Source organism: Saccopteryx leptura, chromosome 7, assembly GCF_036850995.1.
Source record: "Saccopteryx leptura isolate mSacLep1 chromosome 7, mSacLep1_pri_phased_curated, whole genome shotgun sequence".
Classification (NCBI taxonomy): Eukaryota; Metazoa; Chordata; class Mammalia; order Chiroptera; family Emballonuridae; genus Saccopteryx; species Saccopteryx leptura.
Window position 1 is genome coordinate 81,817,684 of NC_089509.1, and position 26,025 is coordinate 81,843,708.

Sequence of the window (26,025 nt, forward strand, 5' to 3'; positions counted from 1 at the left end):
CTGCAGGCTGGGGCTTTGTTCCTGGGGCCCAGGTCCCTCCTCTCTCTGCTAAACTCACTTCCTGCCACGTGAGTCTCTCTGGGCTGCCGTTTGCTCTGGGGAGCTGGGCAGCCCTCTCCATGTTTCCACTTTTCCTACCAGTCTCAGTGTGGCTTCTTCAGTGATCCTTGGTTGAAGAGTCCTCTTAGTTTAGTCTAAAGTTGGTTTTTCCAGATGATGGTTCTTAAAATTAAGTTGTATCCACTTTGGTTCTGGGAGTTGGAAGTTGGTATGTCCGCCTACTCCATCGCCATCTTGCCGCCTCCTCGAACAATTATTTTTGATGTATCATTTTTTGTGTTCTCTCTCTCTTTCACTCTCCATCCTTCCATCCCTCTATAATCTTTTACAAGTTAAGTGCTCATCCCCATTCTTCTTCCCAAAATAAATTTCAATATATATTTATATGGTTTCTATGTTCTCCAAGCTGGTTTGCTTTATAGCTCTTTTGGCCTCTTGTAAAACTACAAATAAATAATGTAAATCTAATTGCACTTTTACAAAGACAGCTGAAGTAGTGTTCCATCTCAAAATTGTTTGAAGTCACTTAAAGGAGATTGACCCCAAGTGATATTTACTTCAAAATATCCTAAAAATCAACAGGCATTTTTATAAATGATATACAATACATTTTAAATAGCATAAAATATATTAGTGTTAATTTTTTTTAACTATCTTGATTATTGACCTTTGTAAGGCTGAATATCTGAATGTATTTCTTTTTTTTTTTTTTTTTTTTTTTTTTTGTATTTTTCTGAAGCTGGAAACGGGGAGAGACAGTCAGACAGACTCCCGCATGCGCCCGACAGGGATCCACCCGGCACGCCCACCAGGGGGCGATGCTCTGCCCCTCTGGGGTGTCACTCTGTTATGACCAGAGCCACTCTAGCGCCTGGGGCAGAGGCCAAGGAGCCATCCCCAGCACCCGGGCCATCTTTGCTCCAATGGAGCCTCGGCTGCGGGAGGGGAAGAGAGAAACAGAGAGGAAGGAGAGGGGGAGGGGTGGAGAAGCAAATGGGCGCTTCTCCTGTGTGCCTTGGCCGGGAATCGAACCCAGGACCTCTACACACCAGGCCGACGCTCTACCACTGAGCCAACCGGCCAGGGCTTGAATGTATTTCAACAATGTAAATTGCTGACTATTATCTTCTTGCTTAGTTGTTGACATAATAAAATCTTTCTTTCTGCATAATCATATTTCAATAAAACAGAAATTTACCTCATGAACCCAAAGACGTTTAATCGCTGCTGTATTTTCTGCTGTTTCTGGTCTTGACAGACAGATACCCTGAATGACACGGGAGAAGTCACGAAGGTTGAACAAGTAGTGAGATTTAGCTGGAGTAGGCAAGAGATTCTTCATTGCTTCTTTATACAAATTCATTGTACCATACACAATTTGTGTGGTCAAATCTAGAAAATCATCTGGAAATTTGTAACTTAAAATTTTAAATAAAAAGAAAAGAATGTTAGCCAATATAGAGTTATAGCACATAACTATTTTGCATGCCTAACAAAATTTTTATTCTGATTAAATCAATAAATTTAGTTTATATATTTACCATTTCTTATAATAATATAATTTTTACTTATTTTAATTTTTATTAATTTTTTTGCAAGAGAGACAGAGAGAGGGACAGACAGGGACAGATAAGAATGGAGGGAGATAAGAAGCATCAAGTCTCTGTTGCAGCACCTTAGTTGTTCATTGATTGCTTTTTCATATGTGCATTGACAGGGTGAAGGGGGGCTACAGCAGGGCAAGTGACCTCTTGCTCAAGCCAGTGACCTTGGGCTCAAGCCAGTGACCATGGGGTCATGTCTATGATCCCACGCTCTGGCCAATGACCCCTGACTCAAGCCAGAGGAGCCCATGCTCAAGCTGGTCACCTCAGGGCTTTGAACCTTGGTTTTTTGTGTCCCAGGCCAACACACTATTCCTTGCGCCATTGCCTGTTCAGGCATCAAATTTTTACTTATTTTAAAGTTATATTCCATTCATTATTTTATGTTCAAAGGAACTCATGAGTAGCAGAACCAACTTAATGGACCTTGAACTACATAAATAAGTGAACAGAAAAGCTAAACAAGGAACTCAGATTACATAACTCAAATCCAAGATCCACTAAACAAATAAGTCCTAACCTCTTTCACTCCCTAGCAATCTCAATTGCATATATATAGAATCCCTGAAGAACACTGGTGAAACAAGTATTTTTCAGATAAAAGGAAGAAATAAAAAATGTAGAAAAAAAAACAAGGAAAAGAAAAAGGAGAGTTAAAGTGAAGGTTAGAGAAATTGTGAGCCAGGATAAAAAGTAGAGGAGGAGGCAAAGGGCATGATTGGGGTAGAACAAACACGGGGAAAAAGTATTCATTTGGAAAGACTCTCTCTCTTTAACCTCTGCTTTGACCAGGAGCCAGCTGTCCTCTATCATCACAGGACAGGGCAAAGAATGACAATTTCCTGACACTGGACATCAGGGAGCCGAGACTTGCACTGCTTAGGTCTGCTAGACTCTGCACATCTAGTGGAGAAGCACCAAGTGTCCAGAGCTAGGGAGCAAAATTTCCGCAGGGAATAGGTTCCAAGGTTATAGTCAAACTTGGATATGGATACCCCTTGGAACTGAAAGAGTTCTCTTAGACGTATCAAAGTCACAGGATACACCTGACATATCTTCCCATCATTATTGCACTATGATGAAAATTCAAAATACTGATGATTCCAACATGAACATATTATACAGCAGAATACAAAATTTTTGTGGAGTTTTAGGCTAAACTCCAAGATTTCAGACAGGAAGAAAGGAAGGAAGGAGAAAGGAAGAAAGGAAGAAAGAATGAAGAGAGTAGTGGAGGGGGAGCAATGAGCAATATTATTTATTATCTTTTCCTATTCTAAGGATACTTTTGTGAAAAAGTTTAAGAAGCACTACTCATATTGGTATATTTTCAAAAGATTTTATTCCACCTTAATGAAAAAACAAATATATTTAAAATTACTTACCAGGTTTTAAAATGCCAAGTTAAGATTCTAGAGAAGATTGTAAACATGGATTTATCATTAAACTCATTGATTGTTATAATATTGAAATGTCGCATGAATCGAGGAGTTACTGGATTTCTACCACCACCTATATATTAAAAAGGATAACTCTTAACAACGTTAATATATACCAGAGTATTACCTCTAATATTTTAGAGCATAAAATAACTTTAAAAATGGACAAATCAGTGGCACACTGAGAAGTTAAGAGTAATCAGTTGGTTGGATAACCCTGACCTGAGAAAAGGATCCCCCTCAAACTCAAGGTTTGGTTTTCTAGTTGAATTATCTGAATGAATCAACTAATTAGACAAAATCTTGGGTCAGATAGATGTTAGCAAAAGAAATCAATCAGACAGAAGGAGCCATTGGTCACTTTCTCTAGGACTTAAAACCCAAATGAACATCCTCATTACGATAAAATATTAAGATACATTATACAATATTAATATTAGGTAAACCCGAATGAACAAACTTTAGGCTCCTCCCATGCATCTGAAATTCAGCACAACGTTGGCATAATTCTTTTCCCACATCTTAAGTGAATTTTCCTAACGTTAGTCTATGTGGTTCATGTGGCTACTTTACTGGTTGCTCACACTTTTGAAACTTTGGGGATTATCTCACTTTTATGAAATAATGATTACATTTTCAAATAGAGTCCTTTATAACTGACTTAGAGTGTAACATGCCATTTTACAAAATTGATTAATATTATCTTTATATATATATATATATATATATATATATATATATATATATATATAGACAAATTGCAATTGTGTTTTGAAGGGATTCTATCATGAAACCTTTGGTTGAAAAAGTGGTTTTAAAAGTGTATAATATCTCTAATATATATTTGCATAAAATTATATGAATTCATATTTTATGTTTTCTTTAAACAGTAAATCTATATTTTGTTTTTCTCGGAATTATACAGTGCTCATATCTGAAAACATGAGCAAAGTGTGACAGCATAGAACTCATAGTCTAAGGATCAAAACAGTTGTGTATGTCTACGTATTAAGAATATCATAACGAACATGGATTTACCTGGGCAAGTTTAAGCAGAGGCTGAAAGGGTTGCAGAAGGAAAGATGAAGATCATATCCCCCAGCTTGTCTTTACCCATTCCTCCCAGAGAACATTCAGAAATGGTGGTATTTTCAGGAAAGGGGGTCCAAGAAGAAAAGATACTTAATGGATCCAGCCTAATTTTCTGTCCAGTCCCTGAAGAGGCAGGGAAAAGCAGACTCATAGTACAAATAACTGGCTTGCAGGGGTGGAAGAAAGACAAAGTAGAACTGAAGTTTGTGATCCAGGAGCAATAGTCTTACTTATGGGAGAGAGAAAGAAAGAGAGAGAGAGAGAGAGAGGAAGAGAGAGAGAGAGAGAGCTGAGAGCAATTACTGACTCAACAAACTATCTATGTTACAGGTCAGATAAAGGTAAGGGAGTTCAGAGGCAAATTCCAGAGAGCTCTCTGGAAGAAATGGTGCATTGAGAAAGGGAGTTTTTAAAAAAGTAGAATACCAACGTGAGTTCAGGAAAAGGATAATTAAAAGATGTCCAGTTAGGTGAATCAAGCCATTTTAGATATTCCAGAATAAAGATTTCTTCTACATGGAGGTTCATTTCAGTTTATTAATTTCTCTAGGAAAATGTAAAGGGTCTTTTGGAGTTAATTCTTTCAGCTGTTTTCTTCTTAAATTTCTTTCAACAGCCTGTCTAACTCCAGAGACTCCCTAGAATGGAAATAGATTGGGGTAGAGAAAAGGAGATCTCTGATGCAGAGGTGTTTCACACAGTGGAAACTTTAAGGAATGAAACAGGGAAATGAGTTACCCAAGGGGATCTGGTATCTCAGAATGCAGGGACAGGAAATGTGAAACAAAGTCCCCTAAGGTAAGAGCAAAGGGATTTGGAGAGCTAGTGGAAGAATGGCTTCAACCAAGGCAACCCACTTTGCAGTACTGACCATTGTGAAACACTCCCTTAGGTCACAATGTGTACACATAGAAACTATATATACAATATATACACAATGCACTCTAACTCAACTCATCCAACTGGGTTTCTTTTTCCAGTTATTTCTTTAGACAGAACCAGAGTGATTTTTAATCTGAATAATCAGCAACAGAAAATGTACCTGGAGGTCCCATAGCACACATGATTTGAATGTCCACTAATTTAATCACAGAACAATCTTTGAGGTCATACCAATTCCAGTGGTCTAACCACTGTCTCAGTAACTCAATGGGAGGCTGAGCCCCATATACCTCCCGAGCAGGCATATTGACGTCATCTACAAAGACAACCTGACAATGACGAAAGAACAGGTATTAGAAAATATTAGTATCTTACTCTAGTGTCCTATTGTGTAAATAATGTTCAGGCCAAGAATTGGATCATCATCTTATAGAATATCTATACGGAATGTGATAGTTCCTTTTCAAATCAAAAATCACACCCTTTAGCATCCATGCTTCTAAGGAATAGGGAGACAGTTTTATTACTAACTTTTATAGGTTAGGAGTCTAGAACTTATTAATCCTGTTATTCCATTTGTTTCTCAATATGCTTTCTCTTTTTTCCTTGTACAACCTCAATACCTTAAAATAAACAAAAAATTTGTAATTTTAAAATGAGTACAACCTCTGAGTGATGAGAAGGGTATTCTTGGTAGAGGAACACAAGTAAGTAACTTGGAAGCTGTGATATTATAGGTCTAGAAAAGCAAGCAACAAAGTCTCTGCTAAATAAAAATGTGCATGAGAGAATTGGGAAAGTAAGTTCCCAGATGAATATTCTATTTTTAATTTAAAGGGCAACTGCTTATTTTAAATGTCAAATTCTCTAATGAACATACAAATATGCACACAATATTAAGGAAACTTTTTAATTATAATTTGTGATTTAAAAAAAAAAGAACTGTACAAAAAGATGTCAGTCCCAGTATACGTAGTTTCCTTGTTCTGAGTGTAGCAGTGTGCATGAATATGACCCGTGAAGTGCCGTATGTATAGAAACAGAGCAATTACCATTCTCTTGCCCAAAGGAGGACCAAAAACTCCCTTTCTTCTTTTGTCCAATTTTGACATGATAATATTCTGAGTTTGTGCTGCTGTAGTTTGTGCTGAGAAGTTAATTAGCAGAGGCTTGTAAATATCTTTATTGAGTTGATTTAAAAGGAAGTTCTATATAATTGGAAATAATAAAAAGAATCATAGTTGGAATTATGCTTTGACATTTCAAAATAAATATTAAACACCATTGTTGACAAATTTAACCTGAGAGTGTCTTAACAATGTAATAGAAATTGAAATCAATAAAAATCACAGTTACTATATCAATGTTGTGTCTCTGTGTTCAGGCCACACATGTAGTTTCTCTGATTTCCAAAACCTCCATGCAGATTACACATTTCTCCTTAACATGAAGTCACAGGGACTTAGAGGTTAAGAAACTCGCTTAAGGTTCTCAGGGGCAGGGCAAGAATTTAGACAGCCATTTGTATCTCTCCAGATGAATGTTCTTTTTAATGCGGGTTATTATCTTTCCACTTCAATACCAAGCTATCTGATTGCAAGTTAGAAAGCTGAAATAATACAATTGTATTTTCAAATTGGAATTCACTAAAAAGTTGGTGCAATTACAATAATTCTTAATCAAGATGTTGTGTTCTACAAACCATTTTGTAGAAGATAATGAAATAAAAAAAATGTTTACAATATATTAGGCAGAAAAAAGTAGACTACAAAATAAAATGAAAAATAAAAGTATGTTTTCAATTTTGTGAAGAGCAATGTTGTTTTTGAGCAGTTTATTGCCTGGGCTGTATTTGATGGGCATACAAATGTCAATAGGCTTTATTTTTCTCCCTTAATCATATCAAGTCTCCATTCCCTGACTTTTGATGATATCTTAGATAAGTCTCTTAGCTTTTTGTACACTTTCAGTTGTTTCTTTTCTTTTTTTTTTCCAGTCAGTGTTCATTATTTAACCACTGTTAGGCATTTATAGTTATTCATCGGAATGTTATTGTTATACATTTGAAGTCACTCAATGTCATTGTTATTTGTATTGGAATGTGTTTTTCACAATAAGTTATTTAGGAGCTGTTATGTGGCAGTGGCTAAGAAAATCAGTAGGACCCTCTTTTCAGAAATGGGAAACTAGAAAGCCTGTTCATGAGGCTGTCATTGGAATCTCCTAAGATAGCCTAGTGACTGGTTCAAAGCGTCTAAAAAGAATGTAAAAAGAAAGATCACCTGGGGCCTTGGCCAGTTGGCTCAGTGTTAGAGTGTCTGCTAGGCATGTGGAAGTCTTGGTTTTGATTCCCAGTCAGGGCACACAGAAGTGACTATCTGCTTTTCCACCCCTCCCCCTTCTCTCTCTCTCTCTTTCTCTCCTCTCTCTCTCTTCCTCTCCCACAGCCATGGCTCTGTTTGAACAAGTTGGCCCTGGGCATTGAGGTTGGCTCCGTGGCTTTGCCTCAGGCACTAAAGTAGCTCATTCCAAGCAATGGAGCAGAGGCCTCAGATGGGCAGAGCCTGGTTGGGGCACATGCAAGAACATGCGGGAATCTGTTTCTGGCCTCTCATTTAATAATAAAAAAAGAAAGATCACCTGGAATTCTCTTCAGAAGAAAAAAGTGCTAAAGATAATAGGCAATGCCCCTTCTAAACAAAATCCCAACAAATAACCTACTGGTAATAAATTGATAAATATTTTAATCCATGAGTTGTATATATTTAAGATTAAAAAAATGGTCTTTTAAAACTAAAAAATAAAGCCTGTCCAAACCAACACACTGTGATTCAAAATCTCAGTCTAAACTTCTCCCTTCTCTGGGAAGGAATCAGGAAATTTCCGATACATATGGCATTTATATTATAATCAAAGGTGTCATTTCAATTTGTTGTGAAAGTGATTATTTAATAGTGATACAAGGATAATTGTTTAACTGTAATACCCCAATGTATTCCAAAAGGATTAAATGACTAAATTAAATAAAGAATGAGAAACAGGGGAAATCTGAATTCACTGGAACCTGCGATGGGGCAGGACCATGACAGCTCTTTCCCTTCCCTTCCCCTGCTGCACCTCCCTTCTTCCTGTCCCACGTTTGGGTAGGAAGCAGAGCAAGAGAAAGAGAGGCCAGAAAAAAAAGAAGCCTGCGTCACTGGCTCCACTCTGGTTCTCTCTCGGCTAATGCTCTCTTGTCTGTTGTCATGATGAGCTCCCAAATGCTTGCTCCCTGTGAGGAGCAGACGTGCAGACTCTTTAGCTACTCCAAAGGGACACCACACTGCACAGTTCTCTGACACAGGGAACAAATGCGGTTTCCTCACTGCTGTGTGGCCAGTCATCTAGAACGGAGTCTCAGGAAGACTCAGTCCATTTATCTCCCATGTTGTCCAACTGAGCCTGAGGAAACTTATTTGTCATGCAAAGGGCAAGATGTGTTATTTACTATTAATTCCAGCCAGCTGGTCTTTGATCAATATGACCCCCTAACCTCAAGGGAACACAGGCTATGTAAAGCTGCTGAGATTTGGGGCTTTATCTGTTACAGCCACTAGCATTTTTTTCCCCCAGAGCCAGAGAGAGAGGCAGAGAGAGGGACAGATAGGGACAGACAGACAGGAAGAGAGAGAGATAAGGAGCATTGATTCTTTTTTGCGACACCTTAGTTGTTCACTGATTGCTTTCTCATATGTGCCTTGACTGTGGGCTACAGCAGACCGAGTAACCCCTTGCTCAAGCCAGCAACCTTGGGTTCAAGCTGGTGAGCTTTGCTCAAACCAGATGAGCTCGCGCTCAAGCTGGCGACCTTGGGGTCTCGAACCTGGGTCCTCCGCATCCCAGTCCGATGCTCTATCCACTGCGCCACCGCCTGGTCACCTAGCATTTTATTAACCAACTCACAATAGGTATGATTCTAGAAATCAAGAAAACTTATTGCATTACTAAATTACTGAAAAATTACTAAAAACTTTTTAGTAATTTGTAAAACTTGTAAAAATTGTAAAATTTGTAAAATTTGTAAAAATTGTAAAATTTGTAATTTGTAAAAATTGTAAAAACTTACTAAATTACTTATTACTACACAGTAACCATTCAGATACCAAATAACTGAGAAAATTAAATATCAAGTATAATTAACTAAAACACCTCTTTCAAGGGATATTAAATTCCTCATTTTTATTAAAAGACATAAAAAGGGACAGTAATTTAGTAATATTAAATGACATCATATTTTTAATTTTATAAAATAAGTAGGAAATTCCACACAAATTCTCTGTGGCTCACACAAAATACATGAGTATTTAAAAACATTAAGGCTACTATTTCAGGTAATTTAAAAATAACATTCTTAGGCATACTATGCACATTTTAATATGTAGATTTCTACAGTACTTACAATAATATAAACACTCTTTCCAGTTCCTGTTGGTCCTACAAATATTGAAGGCTTTTGATGGGTGGTTAATAATTCCATTAACGCTGAGTATCGAACTGTGTCCAGAGTTGGTACAATGATTTCATTAAACATCATATCCTTAGGAATTAGAGGAGCACCTGCTAATTTCTTTATCCATGGTTCCCATTTTCCTATTCCCTGTTTATAATAAACAACCAAATAGAGAATGTTATGTTATTAAATACTTTTCAGATCTCTGTACTAGAAAAAAGATAAAAAACCAGTACCAATAAACCCTAATATTCATACAGCTTCTTATTTTTTTTAAAAAAATTTCACTATGAGGCCCTGGTCGGCTAGCTCAGTAGTAGAGCATCGGCCAGGTATGTGGAAGTCTTGGGTTCAATTCCCGGTCAGGGCACAAAGGAGAAGTGCCCATCTGCTTCTCCACCCTTCCCCGTCTCTTTCCTCTCTATCTCTCTCTTCCCCTCCCACAGCCAAGGCTCCATTGGAGCAAAGTTGGCCCGGGTGCTCAGGATGGCTCCGTGGCCTCCTCCTCAGGCACTAGAATGGCTCTAGTTGCAGCAGAGCAACGCCCCAGATGAGCAGAGCATCGCCCCCTGGTAGGCATGCTGGGTGGGTCCTGGTCGGTTGCATGTGAGAGTCTGTCTCTCTGTCTCCCCACTTCTCAATTCAGAAAAATACAAAACAAAGAAAACAAAAAAAATTTCACGATTTCTTCAATTTTGTGTAAAATTAAGAAAAATAACTAGGCTTTTAAATGAATAAAAATAAAATTGCAATGCTATAATATTTTTGATTATGAAATCACTGATTATGTCAACTCAGAGATCAATTTTTTTTTTTTACCAAATGTTAGAATCCTTAATGGTATTGAGAAAATGAAATTAATTAATGTACTAAAGAGCAAAGAAATTTATTCAATAAATATTAAGCAATATAAAATTTTTTCCACCTAAAACATCATCTCCATACTGTTTGATTTTTCACGTTATTTATATCAGCTTATCATTTCAGGGGGGATTTATTTTTTTAATTGTGGTTAAAAATAAACACCTAAAATTAACCTTCAACCATTTTTTTTGTTGTTGTTGTATTTTTCTGAAGCTGGAAACAGGGAGAGACAGTCAGACAGATTCCCGCATGCACCCGACCAGGATCCACCCGGCGCGCCCACCAGGGGACGACGCTCTGCCCACCAGGGGGCGATGCTCTGCCCCTCCGGGGCGTCACTCTGTTGTGACCAGAGCTACTCTAGCGCCTGGGGCAGAGGCCAAGGAGCCATCCCCAGCGCCCGGGCCATCTTTGCTCCAATGGAGCCTCTGCTGCGGGAGGGGAAGAGACAGAGAGGAAGGAGAGGGGGGAGGGGTGGCAACCATTTTTTAGTTAATTTATTTATTTTAGAGAGAGGGGACAGAGAGAGAGAGAGACAGAGAGAGAAGGGGGGAGGAGCAGAAAGCATCAACTCCCATATGTGCCTTGACCAGGGAAGCTCAGAGTTTTAAACCGGCAACCTCAGCATTCCAGGTCAACACTTTATCCACTACACCACTGCAGGTTGGGCCATTTTCTAAGTGTATGGTTCAGTAGTGTTCATTATATTCACGTTGTGCAACAGATATCTAGAACATATAAGACTTCTTCATATATATATATATATATCTTTTTTCTTGAGAAAGAGAGAGAGAGAGAGATATATATCTTTTTTCTTGAGAAAGAGAGAGAAGGGAAAGAGAGAGGGAGGAAAGAGTTGCTTCACTTTATTTGTTCATTGATTGCTTCTCATCTGTGCTTTGACTAGGGTGCTTAAGCTGAGCCAGTGACCCCTTGCTCAAGCCAGCAACCTTGGGTTCAAACCAGTGACTTTGGGATCTAGTATATCATCCTGCGCTTAAACTGGCAATCCCTGGCTCAAGCCAGTGACCTCAGGTTTTGAACCAGGGAGCTCAGCATCCTGAGTTGACTCTCTACTGTGCCACCACTGATCAGGTTAAAATATAAGATTTCTTAATATAATATTATAATAAATTAACATTATATCTTTGCATCCAATTAACTTGTAAACTAAATTTTTAATTTGCTATGACAGTGCTTATAACAAAAAGTTTCAAAAATATCATATTAACTCTCTCCTTAGAAAAATACCATATTCCTCTCCATTCTTACAGAATCCAATTCAAGCTCCTTGTCAATCAAACACATCAGAATTCAAACCTATCTTTTCTCCACATCTTCAATGATGGATCTACTGGTTTCAAACATGCCCCAGGGCCTTGACACATGGCACTCTTTTGATCTTGAGTGTTATATGACTTTCTTTTGAAGAGGCAAGGATTTCACTGAGGGCAGCACTGTGCTTTATTCATGCTGTGTCCTCTGGCACAGCTGTGCAGATAGTAGAGATATTTTTGAGGAGGCTGAATCCACATCAGTCTGAAAATTATATTGCAAAGGAATTCCTAGAACTTTCTAGAGCTTATGAATGAATAATTCCCTTTTTATATTTTGAAAATTCAGGGTAGTGTTAGTCATTTGAAATAAAGATAAAGAGATAATATCTTTTGGTTGGCAGGATGAAAAATCTTTTCCGAGGTGAACCTGGCAATGCATCTTCAGAGTCATAAAAAATTTTAAATTGACACAGTAGTTCCTTTTCTAGGAACTGATCTTAAAGAAATAGTCAGATATAAATACAAATGACTTGTATACAAGAATATTCACTGAAGCAGAAAAATTTAAAACAACAAAAACAGTTCAATGTCCAAAGTAGAAAATTGTTTGACTAGATTGTGGTCCATCCAAGTGATAGAAAATAAGGAAGCTTTAGAGAAATAAAGTTATTAAAGAAATACTAGTGAGATTGACAGGTGTTCTCTTTATTAAGGGAAAAAGAAGGATATAAAACTACCCATTGGGGATATGGTATGACCTCAATTTCACTTGGCCTGTATGTACTTAAGTACTAGATATTCCTAAACTTCATCCTCAATATAGTACTTATGGGAGCTGCTATAAAAAAACAAACAAGTAAACAAACACCACCCAGGTTTTATTGTCCAATGTGTTTGAGAAGTGCTGAATTGTTACTACTAAACCAGCTGTATTTGTTCCTGCAGGACTTCTTAGAGCCTGTGATATGCTAACATGAACCATGGTCCTCCAGGCAGTGTCCCTGACCAGTATGCTCGTAGTGCTGGAATAGATGCCATAATATTGAATTTTATTTAGTAAGTATAACTGGCCCATCAGGTATTATTATTTGTCTTATTTTATCAATGAGAAAAACGAAGTTTGGGGCAATTTAATAACTAGTCCAAGGCTATACAGAAAGAAAGTGGTTTTACTAGGACTCAAACCCAGGTGCACCTGATTTCAAAAGCCAGGGTACCTTCTTTACTTCATGCTGTCTCTTACGGTAAACAAGGGTGACAAAGAGGCCACAGAGCCATCATGTGCTGTGTGTCCTGGAGAGGACTCTACCAGGTTGGTAGCTGCAAATTTTGTTTCAGAACTCTTACCTCAGGGACAAACTGATAATCATAAATTGTCTTTTTTTCAGGAAATGGGACAGTTAGTTTTTTTGTAAGTGTTTGTTCAGCACCGCTCAGTAATTTAAACCTATTTTGTGTTATTTCTGAAATTGGACCTTCCATTAGTTCTCGAAGAATCTTATCAAATTTCAATCGATCATCATCTTTACAAGAAGCACCGATGGACCATATCAATGAAAACAGAAAAATGCCCTGTATTGGAGAAATGAAAATATAGAATGTATTAAAGAGTAACTTTAATCTATCCTTGAAGTTTAAATTAGATTAGCCAGATTAATATCTGTGGAAGGAAATGAATAAACTGAGATATATTATTATATTACCTCAAGATTTTATAATAATTAGTTTTTTAATCAAATCATACGTTTTATAAACATCTTATCATCAGAGAAGATAATACAATGCAAAGTATAATTTCTAGGCAGAGTGAAATCTTAGAATAATTAGTCTGAAAAATCACATGATATTTTAAGTATACAGCAGGATATTGATATTAAAAAGAACATTGAGATGACTTTTTAAAACTATAATAGAGTATTTTTATAAGGAATAATCAACCACAATATACTTGTCTTTAAAATTTAAATTTTGATACAGTGGTTATTTTTAAGTAGAACAAATTCATATGTTTTTAATTACCTGTTGTTGTAATATTATTGGCATATTGATTACACAATTAGAACTGCCATCCTGCAAGGTTTTTTTCTTACCAGACTCAGGCAGAGGGAATTTGGAAGATGATAAGACCAACCACTAAATGAGAAAACCTGTTTACTTGTTTTAAAATAAAATCCTCATGCTTGGTGGGTTAGTTCAGTGGTAGAGCATCAGCCAGCATGTGGATGTCCTGGGTTCGAGTCCAGTCAGGGCACACAGGAGAAGAGATCATCTGCTTCTCCACCCCTACCGCTAACCTACTCTCTCTCTCTCTCTCTCTCTCTCTCTCTCTCTCTCTCTCTCTTACCTTCCTGCAGTCATGGCTCAATAGGTTCAAGAGCATCAGCCCCAGGGTGCTGAGGATGGCTCCCTGGAGCCTCTGCCTCAGGCGAGCTAAAAGGATCTCGGTTGTGAGCATAGCCCTAGATGGGCAGCCCACGGCCCCAGACCTGGGTTGCCAGGTGGATTCCAGTTGGGGCGCATGCAGGAGTCTGTCTATCTCCCCTCCTCTCACTTGGAAAAAAAGAATAATAAATTAAAATCTCCTTTTTAGTGCCAATGCTAACACAGTCTTGACTCTGCTCATAAAAGTTGGGGATTCTACTTTGACGCCAATTACTTATTCCTAGATTACTCACAGACTGTTTCTCTCTAGGAACTATACAAAATTAAATTAAAATTAATTTATTTCATAAAATATAAGCAAGAATAGCAACATATTGATTACATTAGAAGTGTTGCTATTAGTGATTATAATTTTCATTAAAGAATATTCAAGGTCTGTTGATAATTTTATATCCATTTTACAAATATGTTTAGATTATATATTTGCAAATATATAAATGATTATATATTTTCTTGTTTCTTTTCAATCCAAATACACACACGCATATGTACACATATATATTTTAAACATTTATATCTCATAAAAAATGAAGAAAATCTAGGGGAAAAAATAATGAATTGTTATGATTTGGCAGTTGAAGGAGAAGTGAATCTCATTGTCAAATGGTGGTTGACATTTCAAAGACTAATAATTTCTGAGGTTAATCTAATGGCCCTAATTTTAGTATCAGATCTAAGAACTCACTGGGCTCTACCGAAACTTCATAATAAAACAAGATTGCCAATCTAGGTGTTTCCTTTACCAGTACCTGGTACATGGGGCCTGATTTTTCCCCTCACTGTTCAGCCCCTAATTCCAAAGGGGAATTGAGTTTCAATAATCATGAAGCAACAGGGAAAGCTACAGCTGTCTTTCTAATGCACGATTCACAGGCAAAGGACCTTACCTCAAGTAAAGAGTAAGTTTCTCGATCATTTCTCTCTTTCATCTTGGCTTCATCAGCAAAGTCATTCATAAAACAATCTATCAGATTCATTAAGGATCGGACTAAATTTGTATCTGAAGTAGGAGACAATTCCTAAAGAAATCGGTGAAAAGTATATAAAACCAATGAATTTAAACAAGGGTCTAATTAAAATAGCATCAACTATTTATCTATTGGACTCATTTAGTTCTAAGAGCCATAGTATCTATATAAAGGTACTAACATTCTACTTTCATGGGCGGGAGAAATGGGCACACATTTATCCCCTAAAGTGTGGTGGCTGTGGATGTGACATCCACGTAGTGTTTGTCCTTTTACCACTCTTATATTGAACCTCAAATTAAAAAAATTCACTGTTAAACAGTTAATTTACTCAAAGACATAGATTCCAATTTTATACACGAAAATACTAAAAATTCTTTCAAGGAAGGCAATTAATTTGCTCATCTAAAATGCCAAATGAATAAAACCCACTTTAAAACATCTTTATACACTAGAGCAGTATTCATTGCCAACTCATCCCTATAAAATATATTTTCATGTCTTGAAGAGCACAAAACACTGCTGGAGTGCTATAAATGTTCCTCATGTTATTTTGGGAGTCTCACCATGAAAGCCTATAAAATAAATGAAATAATGTGTATAGCTCTTTGAACTATGCAGCATACAGAAAGTTCTGAGTGGACACCTGTCTTTTCCCCTCCAAGCTCTCCTCCAGCCTTTGGAGTCATATTGCTTAAATGGAAACAGGTAAAAATTAACTTTCTGAAATGCACTCTCTGAAGATGAGAAGCAGCTGACCTCATATTCAGCCACAGCCTTAGCAGAAGCAGAAATGACAACTGAGTTGCAGTCTCAAGGTGGACTAAGTGTTACTGACACAACACTCAAGTACAAATAGTTATTACTAAAAATAAGACAGATACTTATTACTCCATAGTAAACAACAGACATTCAGAACTTCTTCAAGAGAGCACAAAAATGCAAAGTATATTTTAGAAAGCGTGCATTAAAAGTGGGACTTTTCTGTTTTGCTGTTGAAAGGATAAGTTTCTGTTATATGAAAAATTCCTTTACTTGGAATATATACATTCTCTGACAGAATCAGAAGAAAAAAGATCCTGTAGGTCTTTTTATTATGATTTCAATCGATACATGTTTAATTGTTTCTGAAGTATGATGATTTCATATCTATAATATAATTCAGGTTCCTCCCTCCCTCCCTCCCTCCCTCCCTCCTTCCCTCCCTCTCTCTCTTCTTTCTTTCTTTCTGGCTTATAGCCGAGCTTCCTGAAGGAGCAGTCTACACTCATTGTCACACCAGTATCTTCCACATTGCTTGACCCACTGCCCTGAAGTGACATTGACTCGCCCCTGAAAGTGCTTGGGCCGGCATTCTCCTGTTATCTCTTCAATTGCCAAATCCCAGGGACACCTACCAATCCTTTCCTGCCTGACCTTATAAGTAATTTCTCATAATACTAACTACTTGCTTCTTACAGTGCTCATCTCTCTTCCCTCTTTCCTCCTGAAATCACTTGTGCATCTGGGATATTACCCTTTGTTCTATCTATTCTTTTTCCTCTGGGTTTTCCCTTTAGGTAATCTCCAGTAACATGGTTCTAAATTCCACTCTCCAGATTTGTACTTGGAGTTAAAGTTCTTCCTCAAGTTTTTCTGTTTTATTTCCAACCCGCAGGAGAAATGCCAGCCTTCTGTTCCATTATTTATTCTAAAGCCCACATACATCTTAAAGAACCGACCTCCCAAAGCAGAAATTAAGTATATGTTTTATACAACTTCCAACTGAAGAGGGTTTAAGAGCTTCACTAGAATTCCATTAATTTTCTGAGGCAGATTTCCATTCATGGTGTCACTTCTCCGCCTTCTATCTTTCCCCCACCCCAACCCCCCAGGGTGCACTGAAAGAAAAACAAGAGAATTTGCCAATTCTAGAGCCTCTTTCAGTCCCTCTACCAGGGACTGACTTCCCTCCTGGAATTCGTTTTTCTAGGAATTGAATGTAATCTCTAAACAATTAGATGCTCTTATGCTGCATACAGTGAATTTCACACTCAGGATGTCTAAGCAGGAATACAATACATTTTCCTTCACCAGGACCCACTATCCAGTTCTTCAGATGTCACAAATGATACAAAATAATATATATTTATTCTAGGAATGTTGTAAAATAAAAAATATATATATAAGAATAGAAACGGGCCCTGGCCGGTTGGCTCAGCCGGTAGAGCGTCGGCCTAGCGTGCGGAGGACCCGGGTTCGATTCCCGGCCAGGGCACACAGGAGAAGCGCCCATTTGCTTCTCCACCCCTCCGCCACGCTTTCCTCTCTGTCTCTCTCTTCCCCTCCCGCAGCCGAGGCTCCATTGGAGCAAAGATGGCCCGGGCGCTGGGGATGGCTCTGTGGCCTCTGCCCCAGGCGCTAGAGTGGCTCTGGTCGCAATATGGCGACGCCCAGGATGGGCAGAGCATCGCCCCCTGGTGGGCAGAGCGTCGCCCCCTGGTGGGCGTGCCGGGTGGATCCCGGTCGGGCGCATGCGGGAGTCTGTCTGACTGTCTCTCCCTGTTTCCAGCTTCAGAAAAATGAAAAAAAAAAAAAAAAAAAAAGAATAGAAACGATTTAAACTGTAATCCCCCATTGGAAATGAAAGAAAACATTTTATGGTATTTTCAGCCAGATGCGGTTAGTGGCTTTTGAGAAATTTTTTTAAGAGAGAAAAAATTAGCACCCATATATTTCCTTGAAACCTAAGATGCTTCGTTTAAAATATTTTTGATGGAATAAGTGTATGAATAAAAATATTTTTACTTTAATTATCAAATAAGTTTTAGTCAAACTAGAAATAATTTTAATGTCTAGTAGTTGACAATAAAAGCACACATTAAAATTGATACATTTGGCTAATTTGGATTTTTCATTTTTTTTTAATCTGAAAATTCCCATCCTTCTTACCTTTGTGTGCTTTCTAATAAATTCAACAGAAATAGGGACCATCCTGTCAAATAAGCTTGTTATAAATTCCTTCTGAGTACGACTGACTGTAGCAGGTAAAAGATTTAGCCAAGATATCATCAGTGGTCTCCAACCTAACATGTGAGGTTCCATGTAAATCATACCACATCTGGAAACCTGGAAAACAGTAACTGTTGACCATCAAGGTAATAATGCTCATAAAAGAAATATGACTTGGTACATCTGTTTCTTACAAACTCTTGGGGGAAAATGCTTAATTTTATATAATTTTATGTCTGATTTTTGCCAATAGTTGCAGACAGAGAAGAAAGAAACCCAAAAATACCCTGACTCTTAAATTTGTATGTCAACAGATAAGTATGTCTGCTCCTGGAGAATTACAGATTGCTGTCAGAATGAATTCTACTAATACTTTTCATTTTAAGTCAAAGTTTTTCACTAATAAAAGAATTTAGAACATTCTATATTTATAAGCAGATGTCAAAATTGAAAACTTACAGTGGCAGGAGAAGCAACTTCCAAATCCATTGGTTCAAAAATAAGATTCATTTGTGGTGACATTTGAATAATCTCCCCACTCATCAGACATAGCTTTTTGTTGTCATCCAGCACAGTATTCATGTTCTCAATCCATACTGCATCTACTGGTCCGTCAAAAACTAACCATTTCCTATCTGCTGTCTGGTTTATGCATATGGAATACAGGGCAAAAAGGTAATAATGAAGGAAACAGTTCAATAATATTTCAGAATTTTAAATGCAACTCTCTTAAAATTAATTTCATCATGAAAATGTAAAAGTATCTTTTGAAAAAAGTATATATGTGAATAAAGTATCTATATATATAAAATAAAGAACATGTAGAATACATATACAGTTTATATAAAGAGAAAGATGGTCACCAAAAAAATTTATGGGAAAAATAGGTTTACAGTTGTTTGTAGGGGAAATAAATAATAAAGAATAATACAAGAGTAAACTGTGTTTTGCATACTCACAATTGTAATTCTACTTTGGCCCCACCCTATATATGCCATGGATGAGATACAATATAGCATCTTAAGACTCTTTTTTAATGTTTCTGAATTTATATATAATATGTTTTAGAAAGTATTTTAAAGTAAAAACAAATAATTGCCGAGGGAAAAAAATTTTCCTTTGGATTGTCTGACTCTATATAGTATTATGTTCATAACAGATTAATCACTCTCTGTGCTAAGTATTCAAAATGTTTTGTTCCCTTCACACACACACACACACACACACACACACACACAGCTCTTTTGGGCTGAACTTCTTTATGGTGGTGTAAGACATTAATATCAATGTAACATCCACAGCCCCACAATGATAAGTATATAAATATTTACATATTATCTGGAATATAGTACATGCTCATTAAACATTAAGGCATAGCAAGGTATTAGCTGGCAAATGCAAAACAGGGTCTCCTTTCCAGATCCTTATGAACCAGCCTTTTTATGCACAGAAATGATACCTTGGTTTAACTTTAGTAAATGTGAATTTGAGTTGGAGTGTTGACCAATTTGAATCCATCTTAACACAGTCTCAGTCCCTATGGCTGACTGCGTTAATCTACAAGACAGTGACCTGTCATGGGTTCAGACTACCACACATTCATACTCAGAGGTCAGCTCTGGCCGAGTTCAGGAAGCAAGAAAGGGCCCATACCTCAGAGATTAACTTTCCCTCACAACGTCTTCCCATGTCTGTTAATATTCACTTTGGAAAGCACTGCCTTTTAATGACAAGATGTTGGGCTTTATAGTCTGAAGGACCTCACTTTTCATTTGTCTCTACTACTTAGAGCTATGTGACTCTGGGTCGGCTACTTAAATTAACATCCCTGAGAGTCAGGAGCTATTAAACATCACTTCCTGGAAAATGTAATGTAAAGTATATAAAAGAGTACAAAAAGGGGGAGATCTCATGATTATCTCTGTATAAATAATGTTGACGCATACCTTATTTAAAGACTTCATATGTTAATTTGGGTCAGAGTGCATCCATTGTAATGAGAGGACCAGAGAAGATCCATCCATAGTCTCAGATCTCTGTCTGCTTATCTGTGCCTAAGGATTACTTTTACTCTCAAGATTATTAATAAAGCAAGATCTCTGCTCCAGGAGAGTGTATCCTGATGTTACTCATTGCCCACAGCCCTTCAGCCAATAAAAGCAGAGCTGAGATTGGATGTTTTCCTATTATTACACTGACTCATGATCAGCTGGGTCTTCAAGTAGAAAAAGAGGACCAAATTTAATATGTCATAATCAGAATAAAAGAAACATTCAACTTATTTGTTTGTTTTTATAAATACCCCTTTTCATTTAAGACTAGCCTTAGCAGGCTGTCTCCCATATGATCACACTCTATGGAAAGCCTGATAACATATAGCAACCAAGTAACCATCTACTGGTCCGTGAACTCTTTTCGTAAGAGCAGGCAACAGCCTCTTGGCAGAATAAGCAGAAGCCAGGAGTACGTAAGTACACACTCCCATTCATAGCAGCCAGCAGCTGGCATATCCCTTATGATCTGTGCTTTCCACAGGAAGCCCACTGTCTTCTTAACCTACTAGAAGGACAGTGTTGGAACTCTGAATTATCATTTTGTAATGGTCTGCAATTTCTTCTCTAAGCGCTGGAGTCCATTTAACAATTAGCGGGTGTGCCAGTGCCAGCAGCCCTGCAGCAGGGCAGAGGGAGAGCATCGCGGACGGGGTGAAGGGTCATGCCATTCAGAGGCTCTCCTTCCTGGATCACTTACCCTGAAAAATGAAAACCATAAATACTCCCCCTATACTTTTTTCCCTGCCTCTCTTCTCTGCACACCAGGGCAGAGGCGCTTGTCAGCAGGTCTCTGGCACCTGCGGAGGCAGTGGTGGGATTTAGCCAGTTCACACCAACGTGACAGAACCGATACGTAATTTTTTTGTTGAGTTTGGTGAACTGGTGGTTAAAATGGCACTTGTCATCAGGGTTCTCTCTAAGGTGGGTGCCTGGGCAGCCGCCCAATGTGGAAATCACAAATTGACATTCCTTACTCTTTTTTAACGTTCATCTGTGCAAAAGCATATTCTAAGTGCCTGTAGTAATATTCATTCCATCCACAGGTGAAAAACATTGCAAGTGAGTATGCCAAACAAGAAATATCTTAAAGAACAGTTTTATTGTTTTATTGTCAGGTATTATTTAATATTTTTATTGATATTTTAAAACTCTTTCTTATAACATAAACTAGTTTTGTATACCTCTTTTATTGTCCTTATTTAAGCATTAAAGGCATGAAATAATAAACTACCTTTTGGTATATCTTTTTTTTTTTTTTTTTTTTTTAGTGATTTTTTTTTTTCATTTTTTCATTTTTCTGAAGCTGGAAACAGGGAGAGACAGTCAGACAGACTCCCGCATGCGCCCGACCGGGATCCACCCGGCACGCCCACCAGGGGGCGACGCTCTGCCCACCAGGGGGCGATGCTCTGCCCATCCTGGGCGTCGCCATATTGCGACCAGAGCCACTCTAGAGCCTGAGGCAGAGGCCACAGAGCCATCCCCAGTGCCTGGGCCATCTTTGCTCCAATAGAGCCTTGGCTGCGGGAGGGGAAGAGAGAGACAGAGAGGAAAGCGCGGCGGAGGGGTGGAGAAGCAAATGGGCGCTTCTCCTATGTGCCCTGGCCGGGAATCGAACCCGGGTCCTCCGCACGCTAGGCCGACGCTCTACCGCTGAGCCAACCGGCCAGGGCCGGTATATCTTTTTTTTTTTATCATTTCTTTTAATACTTAAAATGGTCAATAGGGCCGAGAACCAGTTGTTAAATTACTATTTGAGTCCCACCACTCTGTGTGTTACTGAGCTTCTCAGAAACTCTGCCAGACCATCCAATAATGTGTTCTATATAAATAACTATCTTGAGCTATAAATATGTTTGAAACAACTGAAAAAATCAGAAATTGGTGAGGAGGAAACAGCACAGATTTCTAAACCAGCGTGCAAAAGTGTGAGAACTTACCACTGAAGAAGCAAATGCTCTGAAACTGACAGCGAGGACCCCATCGGACCACTCATGCGACACTAAGTCAAACTGTCCGTACAGCTGACCCATGGTGACAGACTTAGGGTTTAAAACAGTAATTTGAACCTTGTTTTCTTCCATTAACCCCTTAATGAGAGAAAAAAAATCAATCAATGTATTTATTTATATTTTGAAGAACGAAGTCTTTATTTATAGAAAACATGGCTGGGTATACAGAAAATTCTAAAGAGTCTAGAAAGAAACTACCAGAAGGAATAAGTGCATTTAACAATGCTCCAGCATACAAGGTCAACACGTAGAAATCGACTGTATTTTCTATGCCAATAAATCATTTAAAAATAAAAAACTTAAATTACCATTTACAATGGTATTTAAAACCTCATAAAGTACTTAGAAATAAATTAGTAAATACTGTACAAGATATATAAATCTAAAACTACAAAACAGGAGTTGGCAAATTTTTTTGGTAAAGGATCAGATAGTAAATAATTATAGGCTTTGCAGGTTACATATGATCTGTGACATATTCTTCTGCTTTTTCTTTTTCTTTATTTTCTTCTTTTTTAAAACCTTAAAGAATGCTAATACCATTACAAAATTAGGCTTTGGGCTGAATTTAGCCCACGGGCTATGACTGGCTGACTTCTACTACAAAACAGCTTCAAAGCAGAGACTTATGTACCATTTTCATGGAAAAGTTAATATAGGTAAATTGTCAGTTTTAACTAAAACACTAGAATTTGGTTATGAAATTATTACAAGAGATGTTAATACCCTTGGGACATAAACACTGTTTTGTTTTTAATTGATAGATTTTATTTTTTAAGAGTAGTTTTAGGGTTACAGAAAATTGAGCAGAAAGTACAGAGATCCTCACATGTTCCTTACCTCCTATTCCCTCCTAGTTTCTCTTACTCTTAAGCCCTTGCATTAGTCTGGCACATTGTTATGACTGATGAACTAATATTGAGACATTATTATTAAACTAAAATCCATGGTTTACATTCGGGTTCATTCTTTGTATTATACAGTTTTATGGGTTTTGTCAATGCATGAATTCATCTACCCACCATTTCAGTATACAGAATAGTTTCACTGGCCTAAAAATCCTCTATGCTGTACCTATTTATAATCATTTCGTGTTTCTGTATAATAAATAACAAGTTCAGCTCTTCTTAATATCGCTTTTCACCCAGCACCCCCAGAGCTTGGGACACAGATGACCAAACTGAAGAAATATCATCATCTTAGAACAAAGTTGCCACAACCAAAGCAAGGCTTTCGTCCCAAATGCAGCAAAGCTGGTGTGAAGCTATAGCTTGCATGCAGTGGCTATGAGGCTTGTTCCTTAGGTCTCCACAATGTCACTTTTGAAATTTCTTGACAATAAACTGTTTGGGGCTTTATAGTTTGACTGAAATACATATTCTTATCTTCATTTTCTTTAATGTTGAGTGCCAACACATTTAGCTCTATTATAGTGGATTTTTTAAATAGTAAAAACAATTAGTCCAGGGTAATAGAACAATAGAAAAAATATCAACAAAAAAACAAGAAAAAGAAGGCTGAATGGCAGAAAAGCAGGAAAGGTAAAGGGAAGGGAAGGGAGGAGAAGAAAGGAAATAGCATGTAAGTATAAAAGCAGAGAAAACAGATAACAGAAATAAGTAGCATATTAGTTTGTGCAATAAATATAAATAAATTCATCCCCCTGTGAATAGATAAAGACCATCAAACTGGAGAAAATAAAAATCAAACCATTTACCCTCTATAAAAAGTAAATCACAGTGACATCCAGAGTTACAATTAAAGACATGGGCAGTATACACTATGCAGGGAGAAAATATGGGTTGCAGTGTTGAAATTAGATGCAGGTGATCCAAGGTAAATAAGGGAAGAAGTAACTAATTTTAAACTGGTGAAGAAGAGACTGCACAGTGTACATATAATGGTCACAAGTCTCATAGAGGCTCTAAGCATTGAAATATGTTAGGAAAAACTATGCAAAACACAAGTAGACAATATTAGTTGGAAAACTTAAAACAACCTTATTCTTTTAGCATAATAAAGTAGACCAATCTGTAATGTGTAGGAAAGAAATTTTGACTAATATAATACTTATTATTATATATGTATGTATACATATATTATATAACACACACACAAATGCTTACACATTTTAATTCAGGACTACAAACAGCCAATAACAGATGTTTGCATTACAATTATAACCACCCAGAAAACTAACAAAAAAAGTCTCCTAAAAGTATGAAAACAAAACCACCAGGTTTCTACATGTTTTCAGAGTTTTTTCCACATTGATCATGTGTTACCTTTATAAATAAACATTTTAAAAAACATAAATAAAAAGTTGACAGGAAAATATGTGGTATACCTTTATGTGCTGAACTTTCTACTTGCCTCATATTACTTTTCTACATTTATTTTCTCGTTGATTCGTTGTTTGATTTGAAGTTGATGTATTAAAATATCTTTTCAAATGACCATACATTCTATCTTGCACAAACCTAACTATAAATAAGTCAATGCTTTTATAACACTCTTACCTTTTCACATATATCACTTAGTGCTCCAGCCAAAACACGATACGCACTGGTTTTTCCTCCAAAGGGTTCTCCAACGATCATAAAACCATGACGCACAATCATCATTTCATATATTTGGAGAATCTTCTCAGAAAAGAAATCAGTCATTTGCAAATTCATGGCGTCACAGGTGTCTTTGATAGCCATCAACAAGTCATTGTAATCTGGTTTTGGCAATTTCACACCAGGAAACAAATCTGAAGTAATCCCCTGATGAAAGACAATTTGGGCATTTATATTATATATTTATACATTCACTATATACCTATATATCTATACATATATCACATAAACATGTATATATTACACACATGTATACAAACATACACACATAAACATTTGTACAGATATATATATACATAAACATGATACAATTTCTCTCATGTTCGTATTTAATATTGATGGAAATAGAGCTGTCAATAGTATTTTAACAACTTTACAGAAGTACGATTACATACAATAAATTGTATATATTTCAAGTGTACAATTTGATAAGTGAAATAATCAAGTCAATCAAGATCTGTCACTCCTAAAATCCTCCTTGTGGCCTTTGTAGTCCTCCCTCCCTCCCCCTCTTATGTCCTCCCCTCTCCATCCCCAGCTACCACTGATTTGCTTTCTGTTACTATTTTTATTTGCAGTGTTCAGAATCTAATATAGATAAGTTATATATTATGTTTATTAATTTTTATTGTCTGGATTTTTTCACTTGGCATAAAGATTTGTAAATTCACATATCTCAGCATGTATCAACAGTTCATTGTATTGAAGAATTCCCTTGTATTGAAGTACCACAGTTTTTAAATCCATTCCCCTATTGATTGACATTTTCATTGTTTCCAGTTTGAGGTTATTACAAATAAAGCTGCTGTGAACATTTGTATAGAAATCTTTTTATGGACAAATGCTTTCATTTCCCTTGGTAAATACTGAGGAGTGGAGTAACTGAATAATACGATAGGTATGTGTTTCACATTTTAACAAATTGTCTGCTTTCTAAAGTAGTTGCATTATTTTACATCCTCCCCAGAGAGTACAAGAGTTCCAATATTCTGTATGAGCAGTCTTTTTCATTTGAGTCATACAAGAAGATGTGTAGCAGTTTCATATTGTGGCTTCAATTTGCATATCCCAATAATTAACATTTTGGCACATATATATATGTGCTTATTTGCCATATATATATGTATGTATCATCTTCTTAGTCAAGTGCCTGTTCAAATCTTTTGCCTATTTTTTAAGTGAGAAGAGGAGAGATAGAGAGACAGACTCCTGCATGCACCCTGACAGGAA

The 26,025-nt window shown here is 37.1% G+C and overlaps 1 protein-coding gene across 1 annotated transcript in view; it reads right to left on the bottom strand.

The window, feature by feature from the left end:
- Positions 1-26,025, bottom strand: part of DNAH7 (dynein axonemal heavy chain 7) — a 256,542-nt gene that overhangs the window by 119,248 nt on the left and 111,269 nt on the right. Inside the window, exons 30-40 of the mRNA XM_066345867.1 lie at positions 24,694-24,942; positions 22,103-22,252; positions 18,568-18,750; positions 18,049-18,225; positions 15,037-15,168; positions 13,055-13,279; positions 9,516-9,713; positions 6,130-6,285; positions 5,238-5,406; positions 3,050-3,176; positions 1,259-1,478 (exon numbers count right to left, since the gene is read on the bottom strand). Coding sequence (XP_066201964.1) covers positions 1,259-1,478; positions 3,050-3,176; positions 5,238-5,406; positions 6,130-6,285; positions 9,516-9,713; positions 13,055-13,279; positions 15,037-15,168; positions 18,049-18,225; positions 18,568-18,750; positions 22,103-22,252; positions 24,694-24,942 — 1,986 coding nt within the window. The remainder of the gene's footprint in view (positions 1-1,258; positions 1,479-3,049; positions 3,177-5,237; positions 5,407-6,129; positions 6,286-9,515; positions 9,714-13,054; positions 13,280-15,036; positions 15,169-18,048; positions 18,226-18,567; positions 18,751-22,102; positions 22,253-24,693; positions 24,943-26,025) is intronic.